This window comes from Embiotoca jacksoni, unplaced genomic scaffold, assembly GCF_022577435.1.
Source record: "Embiotoca jacksoni isolate LCO1_2020_lvr unplaced genomic scaffold, fEmbJac1.0.p SCAF_2, whole genome shotgun sequence".
Classification (NCBI taxonomy): domain Eukaryota; kingdom Metazoa; phylum Chordata; class Actinopteri; family Embiotocidae; genus Embiotoca; species Embiotoca jacksoni.
The window spans coordinates 3,858,556-3,881,873 of NW_027185340.1; the positions used below are offsets into that span (position 1 = coordinate 3,858,556).

The 23,318-nt window shown below is 41.6% G+C and overlaps 1 protein-coding gene across 1 annotated transcript in view; it reads right to left on the reverse strand.

The window, feature by feature from the left end:
* Nucleotides 1-5,989: 5,989 nt before the first annotated feature.
* The window catches only part of LOC138200980 (NALCN channel auxiliary factor 1), an 81,364-nt gene continuing 64,035 nt past the window's right edge, over nt 5,990-23,318 (reverse strand). The window contains exons 2-3 of the mRNA XM_069154032.1: nt 13,880-14,051; nt 5,990-11,548 (exon numbers count right to left, since the gene is read on the reverse strand). Of these exons, the coding sequence (XP_069010133.1) occupies nt 11,247-11,548; nt 13,880-14,051 (474 nt within the window). The 3' untranslated portion in view covers nt 5,990-11,246. The remainder of the gene's footprint in view (nt 11,549-13,879; nt 14,052-23,318) is intronic.

The following is a 23,318-nucleotide window of genomic DNA, read 5'->3' on the forward strand; positions in this document are numbered from 1 at the left end:
CATCTAGAACACACCAGGGACAAGAGCTCTGTTGTTGTGTCCTCACCTCGTTTCATCTGTGTGCGAGTTATCAGGATCCCTCATTTAAAGGAATTGAAATGTAATTTTGTGTGTTGGTTATTGTTGGTCAAATGCTCTTAGGAAAACATGAAATAACACATTTTCAATCGAACGGATGAGTAGATCGAGCTCTCAATTCTGTCTCCTCTCAGCTGAATCTTTAATCCTGAGCTCATCACACCACACGTATGATGTCAAATGGATCTCCAAGCTATTCATCAGTATATTCATAAAATAACATGTCAGTTTATTAATAATGCCACTGAAGTTTTATTGGGTCTCCGTTCTGCTCTGATAATCCCATCAGGTCACCTGAACTATATTAAACAGATTTTCAAAAAAACCAGCTGATGCCTGATGTAGCAGGTCTGAACTACCGTGGGGTTCCGTTGAGACAGATGACATGCTGAGGCAACACGTTTGGTCTATGCTTCTTGTATTTGGTAAATCACTCCTTCATAACCGGGGACGGCGCTCTCCTGTTCCGCCTCCGAGCGTCTGCGTTCCGGGCTTCCTCTCCTCTCCTCTCCTCTCCTCTCACCAGGTCCTGCTTACTTGTATAAGGGCAGACCCAATTTTCCCCGATTCAGAACAGCTGTGTCAATTATCCTCCTCCCAGCACCGTTCCCTGAACCACTCCTCCCACTCTCTACCCCCTGCAGCTGAGCTAAACCACACCCCGCCACCACACCTGATAATAAATGGAAAAGAATGACAAGATCTTATACTTATGATGTCGTGTTCCTGCCGTGTTTCCAATTGTTGCAGATGTGAAGAAGGATAATTTATATGCATGCTCTTCCAATAAAAGATTTAAAATAGGATGGACAGCAGGATCCCTCAAAGTGTATACTAACTGTTCCCCAAATATGACGTCAGCCTTTCAACAAAAGTGTATTTATTTACTTGCACATATGAGCAAACATATATTCTTAAACAGAAGAAAGACTTTGGCACAGCGGGGAGAATTGTTTCCTCCCGGCTTCCAATGTTGAGTTTTGTTTAGACATTGTCAATCTCTGTACCTAATGCATGGAAATGAAATTGATCACACAGCTAGGTTAGACAGAAAATAAGAATAGCGTTTCATTTGGCTTCAGCAACGGTAGTCACGGGAAACAAGATCTGTGGATGGAAAATGTTTCCATTCACCTGTACATTGCAGGATGCGTTGCTTGAATGCAGAACGAGCGGTGTGAATACATAATAAACTGCATAGCAACATAAAGTTGTAGTTCCTAAAGTTTCCAAAAGTAAAATCAGAAACAGGCTCCTCTCCTGTGAAACCAGCTCCCATGATGCACTCCTCTCCTCTGTCTTTCAATCATCATGCATTTATATGTCACCATTGCATCTCCTTATCTTTATGGGCTCTCTCTCCCATAGTTGTCTGCTTTCAACTGTGACCCTGGAGCTGCGTGTTTCTGACCTGCGGTTACTGGCTAACTGGTAACAGCCAACCCAATGTTTATCATTTGTTGTCTCTCTATGCTGTTCTTTTCTCTCTCCGCTCCCCTCTCAATGCAACCGAAGAGATGACTGCAGATGACTGCCCACCCCGGAGGCTGCTTCTTTTGAAAGCTTTTTTCCTGTTAAAGGGGAGCTTTTCCTTACGAGTGTCACTAATGTGGGAATTGTTTGAATTGTTGGGTTCCTCTCTTGTTGTAAAGTTCTTTTATAAGTACATCACTGTGTTAGTTGCTCTGAGATGATTTGTGTTGTGATTTTTGCAATTCAGTATAAATACAATTTAAAATTTTAATTTAAATACAAAAACAAATTAAATAACCGTATTTAACTGCCATGCTCTTCAGAGTCTCATTATAGGATCTTTTTGTTCCAAACCTATTTGGTAATGTTCAAATGAAATGTTTGATTTGTTTTTTTACGCTGCGGTTACATTGAGGTCTGGAACAAACCCGATGTTGTTGTGTTCACAATCAAGCAAACTGTCATTGTAAGAAGGTGGGGGGGCTTAAAAGGCTTCAGGCCGGCACTCTTGTTGGTAGATTCTCTGTTTCAGTTCAGTCCTGTCATCAGTCCATAAAGGGCATAAGGCACACAAGCACACACAGACATGAAAACACACATCAGAACCATCCATGCAAGCATCCCCTTTGATGTCTATGTAAGCTTGTGACAAAGGCACTCCTGTTGAAAATGGCATTATGGGAAATGGCTAAATTATGGGACCTGCTCTATCCAGTTTGATGTTGATAGTGAGCAGTATATCTTCATAAAGCTGGTGTTTATCAATTTAATAACATCAACACTGCGAATATTGTCTGTTCCTTTCAACTGAGTATTTCTATTTCAATTAACAGTGTCAAGTTTTGGGGTTGCACATCAACTTTTAAAGCCTATTTATCTGATAATGGATGATTTTACAATTTTACTGCATTTTGGTCAAAATTATGTGTTTATGTGTGGATTACTGTAGATCCATGTAGAGACTACTCTGAGTCCACATAGAAACAGACGACTACAACGGAGAAAGACTGTACGATTACGTGAGGGGATGAGAATCAACATGGAGAGAGACAGAAAACCAAAGTGAGACAGCATGAACTCGCTCAGTCGTTATGTTTTCTCACATGCCAAGAGATGTAAATTGAGTGTATGGGGAGGTGAATGCAGCAGGAACATGTGAGGTGTGAGATGTGCGCACGGTATGTTCGACTGAGGATGCATGCTGGAGAGAGTGCTTCTGCCCGGCAACCGTGCACACGGTGATTCATGCCCTGTAATCTGCCCTCTGACAACACAATAAAAGGTTAGACAGGAACATATTTACAATTTCACTGTGTTCAGAAGAGTCCACAGATTGGAGCACTTTGAACTGAAGTATATTCATTCCAACTGCATTCGCACGTGGCTCCTCTTGTTGACCCAATCAAAGGGCTGCTGCGATCTCCATAGAGCAGCTCCACCAAGGAGTCAAGATTTCAGGACGACACGCGTCAATACTGAGCGATGTAGCTGTGGAACTGTGCAGGACAAATGCAAGACACGTAAATACCTCGTGTATCAAATTACCTCCTGGGCCACAGAAAATGGTATATTACACATACTGCTGCCTCAAAATGTGAATCAGTCATTTCATATTATTATGTATGGACTGGTTCTCAAGGTTCTGTAGCTTCTTGGTGCTTATTTGCATTTAACCGCTCTGATATTCTCTCCTTCTTAAGTAAAATCAAGGGAGAACTGCAGATCGGATGTACCTTATCAGCAGATGACTTCTCTGGCTGTGACTGACACTTGCCATAATGCCACTCTGACCCACTGTCCAACTCTGCTCGAGTAATCAACTGCGCTTAAACATCTGTTTAATTATGCCTCATTCATTAAGCCTTATGACCAACAGCGACCAAACCTGATGCTCGTGGATGGGGAAGAGTGCAGCAGAAGGAACCCTCGTTTGTTTTTTTTCACATGTCGGCAGTGATGTGAATGAGACTGCTGCGTCTGATGGGTTGGAATTTCCTCTCAGGCAGATCATCTCCCATAAATCCCCGTAGTCCTAATATTGCTTTCCTCCCCTCCCTCTTGTCATAAAGCCTAACTGCACACAGTAACACACACTCTGCTGCAAAATCAAGTGAGAAAAAACAACAACAGGAGGATGTGCCAGGAATTTGGCTTAAAAACAGTTATGAGGGGACAATTACATAAGGACCTCAGAAGCTTTAACTTTGCAAAATATTAAACCAGATTGACTTTTCTCAACTCATCTCAAGAGAAGATTATACTGGAAGTATAAGTAGCAACATTTCCATGAAAGATACAGGAAATAAGTGAGGCTAAATTAAAACTAAGTGGTGAAATATCATGTGTGCAAGCTTTTATGACCCATATCAGTATTTAATCTAAACATTGTCCTCTCGTGGCTACACAATGGAAGAGTGACTTAGCTACAGACACTTTTTCACTGCATCGTACGACTCCAACTCGACTCACTAATTTGAAATGAACACAGGGAGTCGTTGCTGTGAGCTGACGAACGGTGTAACTTTGATCACTCAGGTCTTTTTCTCAGTGAGCGAAAGTCACTGGCGGTTATAGGCCTGCCTCTGCTGTCTCGCCAAAATCACGTTTTCTTTACCACAGAGTGGGATTGATGTTTATTGTGGATTTATAAACCAGCATAAATACTATTTACATTCACCACTGGTACATCCAACCACCCATCCACACAGAGTCTGTGGTTTGAGTGACAGGTGGAATATTGGATGCTGACTATTGGCGGGCTAGTTGAGGATTAGTCAGTTGAGCACTTCATCCCCCCCAACAAACTGAAATAGAAATGAGGGCTTTAATCCGAGACGGGAGGGCCAACGGCACAGAACGGAAGGCAAACAAGAATATGCAATTTGTTATTGTACTTTAGTTTTCATAATCCACCATTACAATTGCAATTGAGTTTTGAGCCTGTCAGTAGTGAAAAGTGAAGCTCAGGCAGAACATCTCGGTGACCTGCATCATTTATTCCACACGTAGTTAACAGAGCACAAAAGGCTGAAAAGGAAACCACTTTCAGAGCTTGGCACATTTTTTTGCAAACTCAGTAGAGTCATAATGTCACTGATGCTCGATAAACAGCAGAATAAATGTATGTGCCGTGACATTGAATATTAAAAAGATGAGTGTGTATGCAATTGACCTACAGTAAGTGGCCTCAGTGGGTCTTGGTCAGCAGTTTCATAATGTATGATCGGAAAATGTATCTCATCCGCTGCCTTACCTCTGAGCTCCCTGTGAAGGTATCCGCTCACTACTTAAACAACGTGGTAAATACCTAATGAGGTGAACTCATCTCTCTGCTGATGTGCACATACGCTTGAGTTGAGCTCCGTGAACGTGTGTAGCTTTCATTTATGATCCCTGTGGTTATGCACTTTTTTTTTTTCCACGGTCTATTTTTATGCTTTTGGAGTGACGCCAACACACACTACATGTAGTATGCGTTCACTGCCATCTCAAGGTTTGTGGTGGAACTGCATGCAACGTCTGCGTAAAATACTGTCAGATACTACAACTGTAGACTGGGGGGAGTTTGTTTGAGGTACTACAGCCTGAGAATGTGGGTGCCATTGAAGAAATATGGTGCTGAGAGAAAATCTATTATTTGCTCGATTGCTGTGGCTTCAAAACTTTTTCAAAATAGCTGTCAGGGTTTCACTGGCATTGTCGGTTTTTATGTCTGTTTTTTGCCAGTTTTGTCTGGCATTGTCCATTTTTAGTTCCCATTTATATTTCTGGACCTCTGCAACACAAATTTTGATTTCTAGAAAAGCAAATAGTGATGTTAGAAGGGAATCAAATGTTAAATGAATCATAACTTTTTAAGTTGATGTGATGATTAAACGGTTGAGCATGTGAACTATTTCTCTAAGTTTTGTTGTTTTTCTGTTGCTGCCCTGTAAATAGCCTACAAATGTGTGACGGCGTGACTGACTGATGAAGTCACACTGTTAGTCGGCTTCACGCCGCGACCTCTTGTCTTTGTTTGAAAGTAAAAGCCCTCGAACTCTCATACACCTTTTATTCTTTTTGTGCCCAAGCAACTAGCAAACATGTCCTTTGTTGAACGGACAACCGCAGAGTGCTTTAGGTTATTTTAAGACACCAACACTTCTGAACATCATCTATCATATTAATGCACTCTGTTTCCTCATACTTCTGAAAACTGCCTCTGTTTTAAGACTCTGCGCTTTTGAACAATAGTTCATCCTCCTCTATAAAAGTACAAATGTAGCTAGTAGATAAAAGTTTGCTCTCTTTGTGAAAATCAGTTTTGTGTAGCTAATAAAATCTTGATTAAAATGCTGAGACTATTTTTGTTGCAGACCGTGACAAGTTGTTTCCAGCGCTGTTTTTCTATCTTGATCGGAACAAAGTCACTTCATTCAAAACCACAACAGAGGAACAGATTATATGTCTGTATTTATTTTCATCAGAACACAATTTTAATCATTGTAGCAGTAGTTTTCATACTTTTCGAAAAGATCATGACTTGTGAGACTGTTTTATAAATCATTTCATCAAAGTTGTTTGTAAAAAAATTAAAGAAGTTACTTGAACTAAAGCATCTATAATATTACAATATACTGGTAGTATAATAGTAATCATAATAATCATAATCGCAATGATAATTCTATATGCCTTTGAACCTTTTTCATTTCTATTATCATAAATCTTCCGCTTTCACACACACAGAGTCACAACCTTTAACAATAAGGTTGCGAAGCTGAGGACAAGTCTATTGGTTAAACCTCACCACATTCTCTTAACATCAATGATTTCAGACGCTCAAAGTAAACAAAAGGATTAGAAGAAGAAGAAGAAGAAGGAGAAGAAGAGGAAAGTAACAGCATGACATCAACTGAAAATACACAAGGAGAGACATACATTGTTCAGCATACTAGGGAACGTATTTACAACCAAAAAAGGAATGGGCTTCTGCATAGATCCACAGGATAGAGAACAGAACTATTGTGAAAACAGAGAGGCTGAGAAAGAGTGAAAGAGGGCAATATTTGTGTACATAACATTTGGTGGTGGGTGCACAGGGGCGTGGGAAAGGGGTATAGGGGGGGCAGGAGGCATACATAGTCTACATGTGCAGGGGTCAGACACAAAATGAGCTTCTGTAGGTTGGCGTGTTATGGAACCTGACAGATCATAGCCTACGACTGCTACAGACCGTTGTCGGGGGATCAAGACTGAATCTGTAGGACCCTCACACATATTTCTTCTCAGTGTAACGTACAAAATGTACAGAGTAAAATTATCACAGAGCAAGTGTTGCACGCATGCCTGCATTACCAACACAAGTCAAATGAGAGATTTACATCAGTCTGATCTAATTCTAGTATCGTTTGGAAGAAACCTTCGAGCACAAGAATGTCCATCCTTGGTGAAAACGTGTGTGAAGGGGTGTGATGGACGACACGCATGAAAACAGCCTTCGCACCCATGCAGCCGCAGCAAGGACGCATTCCTGCATGTCAAGGAAAACGCGGCCTCTGAATGCAGGTGTGTTGCATGAACGCATGTCCGACAGTTGGCTCGTGATGGTTGTTGCATCACCACCGACATGACAGGCAGGATGAAATCACGTACATGTCATCTCGTACATGTGCTTGTGGCGTGGGTTGCGTGACGCACGTGAGCTGCAATCCACATATTGCTAACATGGCACATGTCTACAGCGCTGGCAGACCCTGTATTAAGTTTGATCACCAGATTTGGATTCGGTTTAGTTTACTCAACGCAAAGTATGCTTTGGCACCAGTTTCGGGTTCTTTCGGGTCCGATTCATCCACCTTGGGCTCATCTGCACTCTTTCTGACGTCTTCTACCTCATTTCATGGTAAAGATCGGGGGGCATATTCTGTTAAAAAACAGGAGCAGGGAAGATATAAATCATCCCTGGTCTGTTTTAGGGTCTTGGGGCAGTGATACTGTTATTACACACTGTGTGGTACGATGGCTTCATACTACAGTCCAGTGCAGCTTCAGGGCTGCAGTGAATGATGGGACAGCTAATGCAGCAGGTCCCTGTGGCGGCTCTCCACGTCTGTCCCGCAGTCCCCAAGGTCACGGCAACGCCAGCAATCTCCCCAGAGGACACACAGCAATTGGCTTACGGACATGGACACACATCTATGTATATGCACTTAAGCGGAGGTACGCACACAACAACACACTTTTACCCACAGACTGGCCGGCAGGAGACTCGCTTTCTCTACCAGAGCCGTTCTGATCCCTGTATGTCTGACAGGACTGGTGGGCCTTCAGCAGCAATATCAGTGTAAAAGAATAAATATATTTCCATCTACTGGTGGACATTGGCATAGCAGCATTTTCTTTTTTTTTTTTTTTTTTCATCACTGACTGCAGTCATCCAAGATGGACATGGGTGTGCTGGGCCAAATGAGCAGCGATAAGTTTCATGCAAGCAGGAAAGAGCTAAATAAACCAATATGCCCTTTTTTTTGTTTTTAAAATATAGACATGATGTGAATGATGATGAATTTTAAATCTTCATTTATAAGGTGTGTAATAAAACTCTTGACATCAGATATTTGATTGGACATCTCATATCAGTAATAAACGTACTTGAGAGTGGGAAAGGATGCACACATCTGCTTATCTTTGTCGGATACCTGATCTCAGCCGTGTTCATCAACAAAATCAAACTGGAAACTAAAGAAGAAGTCAGCCCTTTAAGGTCACACCATTCCTTCCTGTTCGCACACTGGTCAACATTTATAAAATAAGAGTCAGCTGACTTGGACGATTATCCGGTAATGCTATTAACGCTCACACAAAGAAGGACGTGCTCCTCTCTCTCTGGATGTGTTTCTGTTCGTGCTCTCTAGTGACGGTCAGTCAAATGCTTCCAAAAAAAAACAAGAAAAAAGAATCAAAACAACAGAAAATGAGCCATGTTTTTACCCTCTGTCTGTGAACAATTTGGATGCACGTGTTTTTTTTTTTATGTCTGTGTCGATGGTAATGTTTGTTCTGTATATCTTAATAAGCCCTTTACTTAATGAGACATTAGTTTGATGTTTGGAGGTACGAGACAGTGGGCATGCTACAGGAGCTGATTGGGGATCAGATGTGGTGCCTACAGGGAGCGCAGCTGAGGACGATCAACAGAAGAGGCTCGTCATGACCTCGCAGATCCTCCACATGCGGTCCGAGTGTCGCACAACAGGGATTCAACAGAAACAAAGTCTTTTAACCAAACTGCCTCGGTGTTGGGGAGAAGGAGGATGTCGCTCAGGACGCAACGCAACGGGCCAGGGAGCCGGGTTATGATGTCATACACATGTATACCTGCAGATAGACAGCTACCTTTCCTCAAAAGATGTTGACATTTTATTCTCTTTATAACTGCATGAATGTCACAGTTTAGAAATGATGAAAAGTCATTAAAGGCAACATCCAGTCATCATGCTTTGAATAAAACGGCCTGAGGTTTAAATCCCACCACTGATGTAGGTTCAGTTCAGGGACAAACAGTAAATTGAGTTTTTGTTTTCAAGTAGGTGTTGATATAATAAAGTGATTTATTACTCACGCTGCAGTCACGTTATATTATAAACCCCAACAAGGTGAAGGAGAGGAGCCAAGGCTCCAGGCTGAGAGTAACCTTCAGTAACTATTATATGTTGACTGCAGACACTACTTGACTGGATGGCACCTTTACAGCTTTTTTTGTCTGGAGCAACAGTGGTAAATATATTGATTATTATAATTATTATTATTCCAATCTCAGTTAGCTTTGCTGAGCCATTTGGCTGAAAAGTGACCAGAATCTAACAAAGGGGTTTTGGTAAAGAACCTGAAATAACAAGCTTGTAACAGTTACACTTTTGTTTAGTGAGATAAAATGATCCTATCTGTGCTTTTTTTGTTGTTGTTCTGCATTAGCATTATAAAAGCTTGAACTTAAATGAACCCTTTTCACTGACCCTCTTTTACACGTCAGTACGTTTAATAAAAGCTCTTTTGTTCATCGTCAGTCAAAACATGACGCTTATAATCCAAATGCTTTTCTTTAGTTTCTCTAGCACAAGCAGATGTGTCCGAGAATCTGGTCGGCAGTTATAACGACTTTTATTTCCACCTTTTAAAGATGTAATGTCTGTTTGTCATTATTGAGGTACATCTGTTAAACTATTTTGTTCACATGGCTCAGCTCTATCACAGTGTTGGCCCGACGCCTTGACGATCATTCTGGCTAATTACAACTTGGGCTTTACTTTTGTAGTTTTAACCATCAACTTTCTATTCATAAAACTAACTGTTAAGATGTTAGAAACATGTCAGCGTTGCTAAAATAACATCCGGTTGGGTAAGAAAAACAAAGAGCTAGAAGAGTGGACATCATCATTTTCTATACGGCTTCACTTGGTGTAAAACTAAGTGATTGCTCCTGAAATGTTTATAATAATTCCTTAAATGAAAAGTGTGCACTGAGCCTTAATTGTATTTTGTAAATACCTTTGGATGAACAGGACTTTGTGGAAAAAGAAAGCTAGTTTTTCTTCGACCCTGAGATGTAATTTTATAATTGAAGTTATTGTTGGATTGTTAGTACAATGCTTTGCCGGAATAACAGTCAAAACTGAAACAAAAAGACCCAAATTATGATAATAACAAATGTAGATATCATTTTGGGGGAATGCTTCCTGTTTGTTTCCTGATGTTTTAACAGCTGAGCCTCCTTGAAAAAAAGTGTTAATAGGTCAATATTATCTCACAAAACAAAGTGAGGGGAAACCATAAACCTGTGTTAAACACAGAATTTATTGTGGACATCAGAACCGCATCCAAAACCCGGAAAAGTTTTAATGGGGTTGTGGCCTAAAAAACAGCATGGCGGAGCAGAGACATCTGAAGGTGGGGGACGGCGGAGGGGGGGGGACGGGGACGGCTCTGAAAAATCATCAGCTGCTGTTAGGTAGACTTTAAGGAGACGTGTCAGCAACACACACTCGATCTCTCACATCACAGGTGGCAAGACATGCATGCAGGCACGCCCACACACACACACAGCAAATCTAGAAAACAAACCCACTCTCACTCTCACACACACACACACACACACACACACACACACACACACACACACACACACACACACACACACACACACACACACAAATTTGTAGCTAATTATTATGTTTTTACACATTATCTGTCTGATTTTTGAGAACACATTTTCTTCCTGTATGAGAGACCCAGAAACAAAGACAAAGGATGAACATTAGAAAGAGAATATGATTGTGTTATTCCATAGTCAGCCAGTGCAACAGAAACCAATAATTGGAACACAGTGTAAAAAAGCGTAGTGAGAGAAACTCAGCCGTGAGGAGGCTGACCTTCCCTCTCAACAAAGGCTGTGGCGTTGTCCCCTTTTCCTACCGAAGGGACCGGTTCAATCCCTCAGTATGTCTGTTTGTTTAGTTATTTATTAGTTTTGATTGATTTGTGTGTTTTTCCTCTCAAGGCGTCCCACATTTTCCATTTGCCAGAAAGCGTTGCAGAACGTCCACCGGCGCGCAGCTCCAGCCGTTTGCACAACTGTGGCTGTATTTTTCCACAGCGGTTGCCATGGTGAGGGAATCCCCCCGCCCCGACAACCTCACCTCCTCCCAGCAGCTCAGTCACTCCTCGTTGCCAGGGCTCTCCTCCAGAGGCGTGATGGCAGGGAGGCCCAGTCCAGTTGCATTGTGGGATGCAGTGAGGCTGGCAACAGTGTGTAGGAGGACGAGGACCAGCAGGCAGAGTTTGAGCCGGCAGTTACACAGTCTGCAGGCTGCCGAGGAGCTGAGGGAGGTACGGTGCTGGCAAGGCGGGTGAGTTCTTTTCAGGGTACCCCGGGAACGGTTGTCCACTTTTAAGTCCCACCGCACGTCACAGCACTGTGCATCCGGGTCCACACCTGATGGGTAGTCCTCCAGCAGCCCTGCAGGTGGTTTGGGGGGAGAGAGGGGGTGTGGAGGTATATAGAGTGAGATGCACCTTGAAATATGAAGCGCTTTTAAAAAAAAGTGTGATATTGTTGCGTCCTGTAAAGGGAGAACCTTTCTTTCACCAAAGATTTTTTTATATTTTTGTAATGATTGATAATTAGTTTTTCAAGCAAAAATGCCAGAAATTCGTTAGCAGATTCTCAAATGTTAGAAAGTGTCGATTTTTTTTTTTTTTTATGATAGTGAAATGAACAATGTGTGAATATGCCAACATCTTCAATTCAGGTAATCAATCAGGAGTAAAAAAATATTTTTTAATACAGGCCTATTGTGTTTATTTTTTAATTTTGTATGTGACATACAGAATGTGATTGCAAAGATGTTTTCTTTACTTATTTATATAGTCTATATTCTGCACTCAGTGTCTCTCTCGTTAATTAAATTCAGCTTTGCCTTCGCATTTAAGCCTTCTGTTGTATGGAAGCGCCACAAAGATGCTTTTGATGTATGAAGTCTGTAGAAAACATGTCTAAAAAAGCACAAACAAAAGATACATTCAGTATATGAAGAGAAACATTGCGTCTCAAAATTGACTGCATCAGATAAGAACAAAAATCACAGACTAATATCATAAGCGATGGGATCACAGCCTGCGTGCATGATAATGTGAGGAGTGAACTTTGAATAATTCTCTACCCACTCAGTTTGACTGTCAACAGTTTAAGTGTGACAAGAGGAGCCGTGTAATTACTGCAGGTCTCTGACAAAATCTGCATTTCCTTTAACGTGTTGACACAGTCAGCCAAAGTAGCAGATTTAGCCTGAAGAGCTACAACAGCTGCTGGCACTCATGACTGATGATATTAACTTGTATATTTCATCACGGGTTCAACGACTATGTATTTTGGAACGGGCTGCCACTGATAAGACTGTTTTACTGTGATAAAAAAAAAAAAATGTCACATCCACCATCCTGATCCTGCAAACACTCATTAATCCATCGCTGAAGTAGTCCCAAACATATGTACGATGAACTCCTCATCTAAACAATGTGGTGACAATATTAAAGGAAAAAAAGTTGATATCCAGCATCTGTTTTTCTTCAGATTAATGTTAGCATGAGAGCCACAGATCAAAAATGAAAAAAAAAAACAAATATTTATAGATTGACGAGCACATAACTGGTCCTCTGGTCTTCATTTCTGGGATTCTTATATCACATAATGATGAATATTGTCACATTGCAGAAATGTAACCTGAAGATCAACACGACCAGCAGAGGGCAGCATCAACATGTGATAGAAGTCTTTGTATTAATTATGTACACCGGGACAGAAATCTGCTCACACAGGCATAATGTGGGGAACAAAAATCAGTCAGTTAGGAATAATGCATGTTCTCCTGTATCCTGAAAGCATGTGTGTATTCACTAACACTGGTCAACTTAACGTGTGTTTCCACAAGAACCTGTTCACAAACAAAGTTGAATTTAATTTTAATTCTGTAGGACCAGGAACTATCGGGGGGGATTCCAGCCCTGAATGTCCTCTCACAAACCTGCCGTTCTGCAATACCTGCAACTGCAAACACATTGCACATTGCTTGTAGTTTGAGGCCAGATGGAGCCGCTCAAGACACTTGACGACTGATGGACCAATGAGAAATGTCCAGTTAGTGTTCTCCATCATCTTCAGAGGACGACGACGACACTGGGGACGTCACACTTTGCATATGTCAGTCGACTAATTTGCTTTTTATTCCCAACATGTGGAAATGCAAATCACAAAAGGGGGCTGCTGAACTTGTATCCTTGAGCCTGAACACTAGAGTCAAGGAAATGAAATGATTTTGTTGGAAAAGTACCTGGAGTGATACAGTATACGCTGTTCAGGACAGACACAGTTATTGTCACAGTGCTCCACTGGGCGGCTGCCTCTGTGCTGTAAGTAATTGGCAATCATTTGTCATTGTGGTGTATCACCCTGTTGGTCTGATGATTAAACAGAACGTCCTGTAACTGTAAAGTCACAAGTGTCCATCAGTGGTGGCATGTCCTGTTGAAGTAAGCAGTGAGCCCGTGTGCTCACACATCCTACCGTGAGTTAGTCAGGCCAAGATCTATTGTAAATGAAGCAGTAGAGGTCAGAGTAGCTTGATACTGGAAGCTTTGCATCCCATCATTTTGGAGAGTTTATTTTCCAGACACCTGCATGCACTCTACTGAGGCTAATCTTTGAAAAAAAAAAAAAAGATTGAAAAAGATCAAACACACGATAAAATTACAGAGAGAATAATGCATGAAATGAACAATGATTATTTTGTACCTGTGCATATAAAACTGGGGCTGCCTCCATGAATGAGATCATCATTGTCGGGCAGGACGAAGGGGCACCGCTGCTGCACCTCCAGGCAGTACTGACCACAGGGGATTCGATTGCTGCAGTGCATCTGGGTGGTCTGGAAGTACTGAGAACACAGCCAGGGCTTATAAACCATCTGGGTGGAAGACAGAGAGGTGAGAGGATATTGATGAGTTAGTGGAGGGTTGTGCCGGATGATACGCGCACACGCATGAACACTCGCGCGTACGTGCATCATTGTGACCTCTACAGCTATCGATCCACACAGGACCGAGCACATACCCTGGTGATTCTAATATCCACTGTTTAATGAACGTGGTCGCTGCGGTCAATATACAGTATTACCCAACCTCCTCTTCAGAACAACACAGTATTTGGCTGTGTACTTCAGCTGCTTCGTGTCCTTCTTAATGTTTTTATGGATGATCTTAAGTGGCATCAGTGCTCCAGGAACTGGTTTTACATTTCTTCAAAAGCTAAATCTGTACAATATTGTATAAACAAATTGGTACCACCGTCTCCATCAATGTACAGCTGTATAAATATATTAAAATAATGTAAATTATAAAGTCAGATTCCAGCGCTTTATCATCCATGAGATGTTTAAGTGTTGACTTTTACCCATGAAGATTGTATGTTTTCTGTGCTGTATATGAGTTGCTTTATAAACAAACTTGCCTTTTCCCAAATTCAAGCTCTCACTGCTGCTGTTTTTGTTTAAAGGATAAATTGTTACATTGGATATTTCTATCTAAACTGGATTAAAATGGAGGCTCTTCTCTGTATTTACCCGTTGCCATGGTGAATCAGAATATTGGAGCTCCATTCATGATGGCTTTTTTTCATTCATTATGCACACACTTAACTCTGAGAGTGAACATGATCTGAGCTGATAGAATGAACACTGATCAGCTGATCTGGAACCACTTTGCTGTTGTTAGGTTTGTTTACATCAATAACATTCGTAAACTCAGCAGAAAATAAGTTCCTAAAGTTTTAATAACACAAAGGCTGGCGTTTGTGTTCACACAAATTACGTTGTAAATCATACTTTGTATTATGTACTCGACAGCTTAAATTATACAGCATTTATTCAAAACGGTTTATTGCATAATGTTAATGTTTGTTTGCGGTAATTTGTTTAATTTTTCTCACCCACTCTGCAAGTGCACAAGTGGGGACAAATGATTTACTTTGCACCTTATTGTTCTTTTGTCATGTGATACGGTGGTCGCCTCATCGTGTGGTTTTATCACCGGCAGCAATTAGTTTGTTTCTTGTGAAGCAGTCCGGCGACCGTGAGGCAACTCACACCTGCTGTCAGCTACTCATCACACTTCAAACTGGGAACTAGGGAACTGCAGATCATATCACTGCACCATGTACACACAATACATGTTTCCAGTGTGTGTGTGTGTGTGTGTGTGTGTGTGTGTGTGTGTGGGGGGGGGGGGTGACAAAAGATGTGCATGTTGATATATGTTTCTCTGTCTATATAAGCAGTGGCAAGTCTTTTGTAAATCACACTCTCTGACAGTCCTTGAACACAAATGAGAGAAAATAGAAATCCATAAACACAGGAACATTATCAAATATAATTCTAGTTAGATATGCTAATCAAGGACAAAGTACTAAAAATGGCCTTTTCAAAGTTTCTAAGGGACGCTTTTAAGTCTGAGCTGAACTTTTACTCGCATATGGTTGAATAACAGACATGGCAGCTGATGACTGGCATAACTTTCTAAGGACAAAATTGTGTTCCTCTTGCACACTCTTCACTTCAGATGTCTTGACTGCTTTGTGATATGGCATTCATATATGTCTGGTTTTACAAATTAGCCTCAACATCTTGAGACGAACGACAGGGAAACAAATGACAATGTAGTATATTATATATTATACAGTATACTATAATTGCAGGATTATTAATCTGTCACAAAATTGTGCTGAAATTGCTCTTGATCCATTTTAGCAAATTATTCCCAATTTTGTGTGGGTGCACATTACTCCATTCTGACAAAATACTTATTGTCTGCTGCTGAAATACTCGTTGATCTTACAACACTTCATCTGGGATCTCAAACTGTAGTATTTGAAATGTACAACGTAACATTGCTTTAAGATAATGGAGTAAGTGGTGGGTTGCAACATCTGTCATGCATATCATAAACTGAGAGGTATGTAATGTATGCATGACTGAACACGTGCACACAATGTGAACACATTCACAGTAAACTACAGTAAATTGCAGCGTGTCGCCCCCCCCCTCCCACCCACACACACACACACACACACACACACACACACACACACACACACGCACACAGCCCTGTTCTCTCTAATCTGCCATCCCTGTGTGAATCTCATGGTAGTCCCGTGGTCACATGACTTTATGTGATTTATCAAATTATGCGAATATTTCTGCTTTATCAGCACATTTATGTGTATGTAGAGTACTGTGTGAACGTTTTAGGGATTTTAGATGTTCGGATGGTTATCCATCGCACAGCGCCAACAGGGAGGTGTCTGAACATCCAGCTAGAGTCAAGAAGAAGAAGTCATAAAGAAGTATCTTCAGCGAGAAAAAGAAGAAGGAGTCCTGCAACAGATGGTGATCTCAATATATAGTTAGTCTGGAATGACGCCAAGAGACGGAAACAATAGAGTCAGCGTTAATACACAGAAGATCTGCGGCAAGTCCTCCAAGTAAATCGGTAGGTATTCATGGTATTATTTCTGAAAACATCCTTACTTTACTTTTAGTGCTCAAAAGCTTTGCACAGAACTGCATACATACAGTAAGTGTGTGTGTGTGTGTGTGTGTGTGTGTGTGTGTGTGTGTGTGTGTGTGTGTGTGTGTGTGTGTGTGTGTGTAAACAAGACTGTCTGGGAATGTGTGAGGCTGCACGGTTTTTGCATTATGCTTGTGCAACAAATGTCCTGTCCTCTTGCTCTTGGTGTTTGGATAACTGCTCATCCTGTAGCTGACAGCCCGGGAAGATAAAGACAAACTGGGTGAAACTCTGGCTTTCCCCTCATTCTGCACGGTATCACATCACATGGTAGAGTCGGTTTTCATATTTGTCAGATATTTTCTCCCGACTTAGCAGAATCTCAGAAGGCAATGTTAAAGTGCAGGTCTGTCTGGTCATCTGCACCACTGAGACTCAGACATGAAGAAAAGTCAAAAGATGAATAATCAATAACATCAGATCCACAAGGCTTTTCTTTAAATGCCGCCTAAATCAGCCTCTTAGTCTTGACTTGAGCTCAGGGGAAAAGGTCTCATAAAAATCGAAACTATTTTCCCCTCCGTTTCATATTTTCTTATATTGGAATCACTGTTAAGTGATGCTTATTTATAAGATCAGAGAGCTGGTAGGCCAGTCAGCGGATCATCTGTCTGAAATGCAAGAGGTGTGATGACGGATGTGGGGTAAAAAGCGCAGCTCTTTTTGGCCCTATGCCACACAGTCATGTCCTTTTGCACTCAGCCCCAGTTATTGAAGCCCACTGCTGCTGCTGCTGCAGCTGCTGCTGCTGATGCTGCATGCCAGATCTCTCCCCGCTCGACCATCAGTCCACTGCAGACCCAAGACTGGTAATTTATCATCCTTCAGTCAAATCTCTGAGAGGACGAAAGAGGCAGGGAGAGTGAGTGTCTTCATAGAGACAGTGGTTGGATGGACTTGTTCTCTCCTTTATATAACTTTTGTGTTCCCTGAGACCCCTCGGGGAAAGAATAAAATACTGCCTTCTCCTCAATCACAGACTCGGTGAGTTAGAGGTCAGCCAGCTGGCGCTCAAATTTTATATTCTCCGTTTTCTGCCACCGCTCACTTCCTTTTATGTCTCTTTTGCTGTCTTAGAGCTCGTCATTGCGTCGTCTCCCCGGTTGATGACAGTACTGTGATACAGTCTCACTATACAGGCCTCAAGGAAGAAAGCGCAAATAATGAAACTACAAAAATGATTTTCAATATTCAAGTCTTAAATATTAGCCGGATTTACTTTAATACAACAGCTCAAACAGCCAAAAGTGACTGAATCTTTCCTATTGGCAGGTAGATGCCACATAAGTGATTATGCCCCATGAGTTGCTCCTAACCAGGAGACAATGACATGAATTGACACCAAACAAAAAAACGAATGTGCATGGCCGGAATGAAGCGTTAGAGGGATTTACATTTCAATAGGCTGGGAAAAGCGACAGCAGTAATCCGATCACTGCGCTGAACTTTAGTGTTTACCAGTCAGTCTACGTCCCTACCTTCACCTGTGGTCATGAACTCTAGGTCATGACCGAAAGACACGATCATAAATACAAACAGCTGAAATAAGTTTTCCTTGCGGGGGAGTCAGACCTTACTCTCCGCGACAGGGCGAGGAGTTCACTCAGAGAAAAGCTGCTCCTCCTTTGCGTCAAGGTGGTTTGAGGACCTAATTAGGACACCTCCTCCTGTCAGAGGCCTTCCAGGTACCGCCGACAGGGACTACTACATGATAAATAAGGTCCTTTCAGTATACAGTTAAAGAGCTTAACTGAAAAAAAAAGAAAAAAAAAATCCTTATTTATCTGCATAGGCATGAAATATTTTCAGTCTGCGCATAGTAGACTATCAGATCAGAATGAAGAGCACACTGTAAGTCAACAAGCTAATGACAAAGTGCCTTGCATGCATGTGTATGGAAAACGTATGCTGCTTTGGATTAAATAATATTTCAAATAAATACTGGAGCACATGAACTGAGAAGAAGGAAGGTATAACCCGAATGAGAGAGAGTTACACATTTTTTTGCATCCGAGTTGCACATGCTTTTGTGAGCCGCGGTCTGAGTGCGTCTGCAATGCTTTACACACCTGAAACTTGAAAAGAGAACGCACATAAAAGATTGAGACAAAGTATTGGAGAACAGAAAGAAGGAGCAGGAAGCAAATCCAGCGAGTCGGGTTGAAGAGTGACGACTGTGTTGTTTTTGGGCAACTAAAGCAACTAAATTCAGAACACTTACTTATTCGGGTTTACCTTCCACCTGCTCTGTGCATGTCATGGTGCTGCACATATTTGGCACACAACAGGAGCAGTCTCAGAACTTATTGATCCAACCTCGTAAAGACAGACTTTCATGGAAAGAAGAGGTTCGGGAAATCAAAGGAACCGGAGGTCCAAATTAACATCAGCCTGTCAGCTCTGAGGTGTCACTGAGTCGGCGCTTATTGTCACAGCAAAAGTCAGCCGGGGAACTTGTGGTCAGAAGGCTGAGAATACTCCAGTAGGTACAGTGAGATACAAATGTGCTACTAAGTGAGAAAAACAGTCAGGTTGTAAGATTTAGCTGAACTTCCTCGTCGGCCCTACAGCATGCATCGATTTTGTAATGGAAAAGTGTCGCAGCCCAAATGTGGTTGCAGCCCACTCCCATCCCTCCTCTCCCCTGGTTGGCTATGCCTGTTGGTGATCTGCAGAGTTGAGACTCAGCTGTCTCCTGAATTAGATTATTTCATTACGATTAGGGCTAATAAGGTTGTAATTGATGGAAAGCCTTATACCCTGCCCTGTGGCATTGGTTTTAAGTGGCCCCAGATGGCCCTGCCTTGTCAGTGCCTCGTCTTTAATGTTTTATCTGGACTTGTGGCCATGGCTAAACTGCTGACAGAGGCTCAGGCAGGTGGTGGAAACACACAAATTCACTGAAACGTATTCCTCTTTAACATCGCCTTGTCAATTACAACTAATACAGCCGTTCACTGCCTCGCAGCATTCAGACTATCCTCTTTCCTTTCATCCTCTTTTCTGCTCTGTTTATTTAAATTACCTTTTGCTTTAATAATGGATGAGGACAAGTGCACAGCACAGTAGCCTGGAATTGCATTACTTTCAGGTTGTATGAGACTGGGCCTTGGGAGAACGGTAAAACAACAGAGGGCATTGATGAAGAGTGGAGTTAAAATCGCATCATCTTTCCCCTGTTTTTTACCAGAAAATACATTGATTTCCTTTTGTTCTCTGACTTTTACACTGATTTAAACTGATTAGCATCCAGGTTTTGTTCCCATACAGCAAAATGTTGTTATGTTTCCTGCTGCAAACCTTCCTTTACAGTCACAGCGAAGAAATCCTTACAGAGAAAACCTAAATGCACAATATTCCTTCTGGGTACATAAAGGAACTAGAAATGGTTAATGTAGTCATCGCTTTTGGATTTATGCGTCTCTTTTCTGTTAATTTTGAAATAGTCCAAATAATAATCTAATACTGAAATGACTTGATGGGCCCTATATACACCACTACATACTGTCCACTCAAGGAAAACATCCAATATCTTGTCCACAGAAGCAGAGATTATAATTCTGCATGCTCTCCACAGTGTTGGATGAAATGAGCTGTCCATTCAAGCACTGAAACTACAGCAGTCGAGAGATACAAGAGGTCAAATGGAAGTCGTTCTTATAGGAGCCGACGTGTAAACTATCCCTTTCAATCCTGCAGCAACCCAAGCAATGCCTCATGGGAGCCCCACATAAATATGGAGCTTGAGGGTCAAATAGCAAAGGTTACACCAAATATGAACTGGGAAAAAAAACATCCACATTCACATGAGCAAACAAACAAGTGTGCACAGTGTAACATGCCAGCAAGTCAATGAATGTGATCAAGCGTGAAGTCAAACACAAAGGAAAAACAAACCACTGTTCTCAGCAAGGAAAGTGCCTCTAAAATCAATACAGCAACATTTTATTGCTATCATGCAAACTTAAGCAGATAACATTTAATTGGCTGTTGTGTGTGTGTGTGTGTGTGTGTGTGTGTGTATGTGTATGTGTGTCCATTTCCTTGTGTATACAGTTAATTAAGGCATGCTGAACAGCCCGGGGCGCCCAGCACCTGGCACACATACAAACCGTGTCAACAGTGGTTATTCAGAGAAAATGTAACGTAACTAATGACCTGTAACAACCAGACAGACATGAAATAAACAGGCAGGTTTATCCAAGATGGTTTGAGGAGCCAACGAGAATGTAATAGTTAAACAAAAGCCCGAGCGCAGCTGGCAGCAAACTGAAGCCACATCACACTGTCTTGATTGAAGGGAAGTAGAAAGCACTCGTGCAACTCGCCAAGAGGCGCCCATTCAATTATATTCATGTTACATTTGAATGAATGTGCGGACACATAAGGCCCAGTTCCTCAATAATGACCCACTTGCTGCTCGTGACGGACCCGCAGCTAAAACATATGCACGTACAGCAGGGACACACACCACCTCATGTCTTTTAATACAGGCTGCTCGTTTGGTAAACAAAAGCCAGTGCTAATGTATTTACCCCACGCAAAAGAACATACAGTTTCACATTGAGTGTGATTGTTGAAAGGAGACTATACACATCTAAACAAACAAACACAGACAGAGGATGGGACATGTGAGTAAAAATAGAACGAGCTCAGTCTACAGGCAGCACAAAGTTCATCACACTGTTGTGCCGGGACACTTGACAGGTCATGTTTCAATGTAGTGATTCTCGGTGAAACAGAAAAAAATACAAGCATTATGAGCGTTGAATGACAAAACAGCAGCGGTACAGGCTTACATGAAAAATGAATCACGGTCATGGCAGCATGTGAATTAATGAAAGACTGAATTTCGTCCATGTGTCCAGACTGCTGGACGAACTCCACCAAGCTCCCATCACACACACACACACACACACACACACACACACACACACACACACACACACACACACACACACACACACACACACACACACACACACACACACACACACACACACACACACATTATAAAAATGAAATGAGTGTCAACAATGGTGCAATTTCTAAACAAAGTGTCTTCCCAGAAAGTCTGTTCAGGTGATGTCTGTGTTAGGTCCCTTTAATCTTCCTGTTTATCAGCAGTGTCTGCACCTGGTATGGAGCTATTTAACTCCTCAACCCACAAGCTTGGGTTTAGTTTTTAGGTTTTTACTTGGTTGGGGATGTTTCTCTGGTCCAGCACTTTCAGGGATCTCTCGTTGTTGTCAGATTAAAGTAAACAGCACCAAGAAATAAACACAAGAAGGACGGTCGCCTTCCAACTCAATGGTAATCAGGATTTATTGAGCACTTCAATAAATCTGGTACATTTTCATCAAGAATGATCAACATATCTTACGACACTTGGCCCTTTTTATACTCTTCCTTCCTTCCTTGCTTGCAGCCTGGCCAAAGTTCTGCTAAACAAGTTAGTACTTAACTTCCTCCTGGCACGTCAGGGAAGATTTGGCATGTCACTACAGCCAAATATGGACTTGTTTCTTCCAAAAAAACTGCTCTTGGATAGATAACCCTAACAAAACATGAAGGAGGGGAATTTGCTTGCAAAGTGCCAGTTTTAGTCTCAGTTTCCCAGACTCGTTGAGCAGCTTGTACCAAAACAGTATCATTTATCACTTTTGGGAGACAGCTAGGTCTCCATGTCCTCGAAAACCCCTCATTACTTAGATTTCATGAGCATCAAACGTGGATGTTATCATTATTAAGGGTCACTAATGCACTAAGTTTAATTATTGGATCAAAGACCCATTGTTTGGCTTTTCCCCCCTGAACAGTTTGCACACATTCCCAGTACATTCAGCCACACACTGCATTCATTACTGACCTTGATGAATTACATTATACTCTGTGTGTTACTAACTCTGGGCTTTAGTATGCACATACTGTATTTAATGTTTTGATCTAAAAGATCCACAAGCTGCAAAATTCTGATTACAAGGGCAAAAAAACTGGTCTTTGAAAGGTAATTTCTGTCCCAAATACATTCAACACGTGACAAAAGAAGTCTAATACACTACATGTATTAGAACAGCAGACTGTCCTGTCCAGCAGAAAATAGTAAAATAATATAGAATTAAAGAACAACACTCAGAGTCTCCATGCTTGGTGGCTGTAATCAGGCACAGTGGGGCTTTGAGCCAAATGTCAACATTAGTTTACTATACCAAGCTGATGTCTAGCAGTTTAACATGTTCACCAAACTTCCATGCTGAGCCGTCCAATAGCTGTTTGGATTTTTCAGTCTGGACCAAAGTTTACATTCACAGCTGGAGGCACACGGTCCCGTTTTCAGACACGAAGGATAAGAGGCAAAATAAGTCCTCGATGAGAATAAAATGAGTAGAGACAGTGGTGGAGACAGATATGAGGAATTATGGATGCGCAGAGATGAAGATGGATGAATATGGGAGAGGACATTTTGTACAGGGAGGACATCCATAAACACAATACATTTCCCCCAAAACTTATTTTTTTTGATTAATCAAGGTTATCTGGATGTAATTCATCGGCACTGTCATGGTGACACTTACACTGACAATTAATTTGACAATGATAATTATCAACAA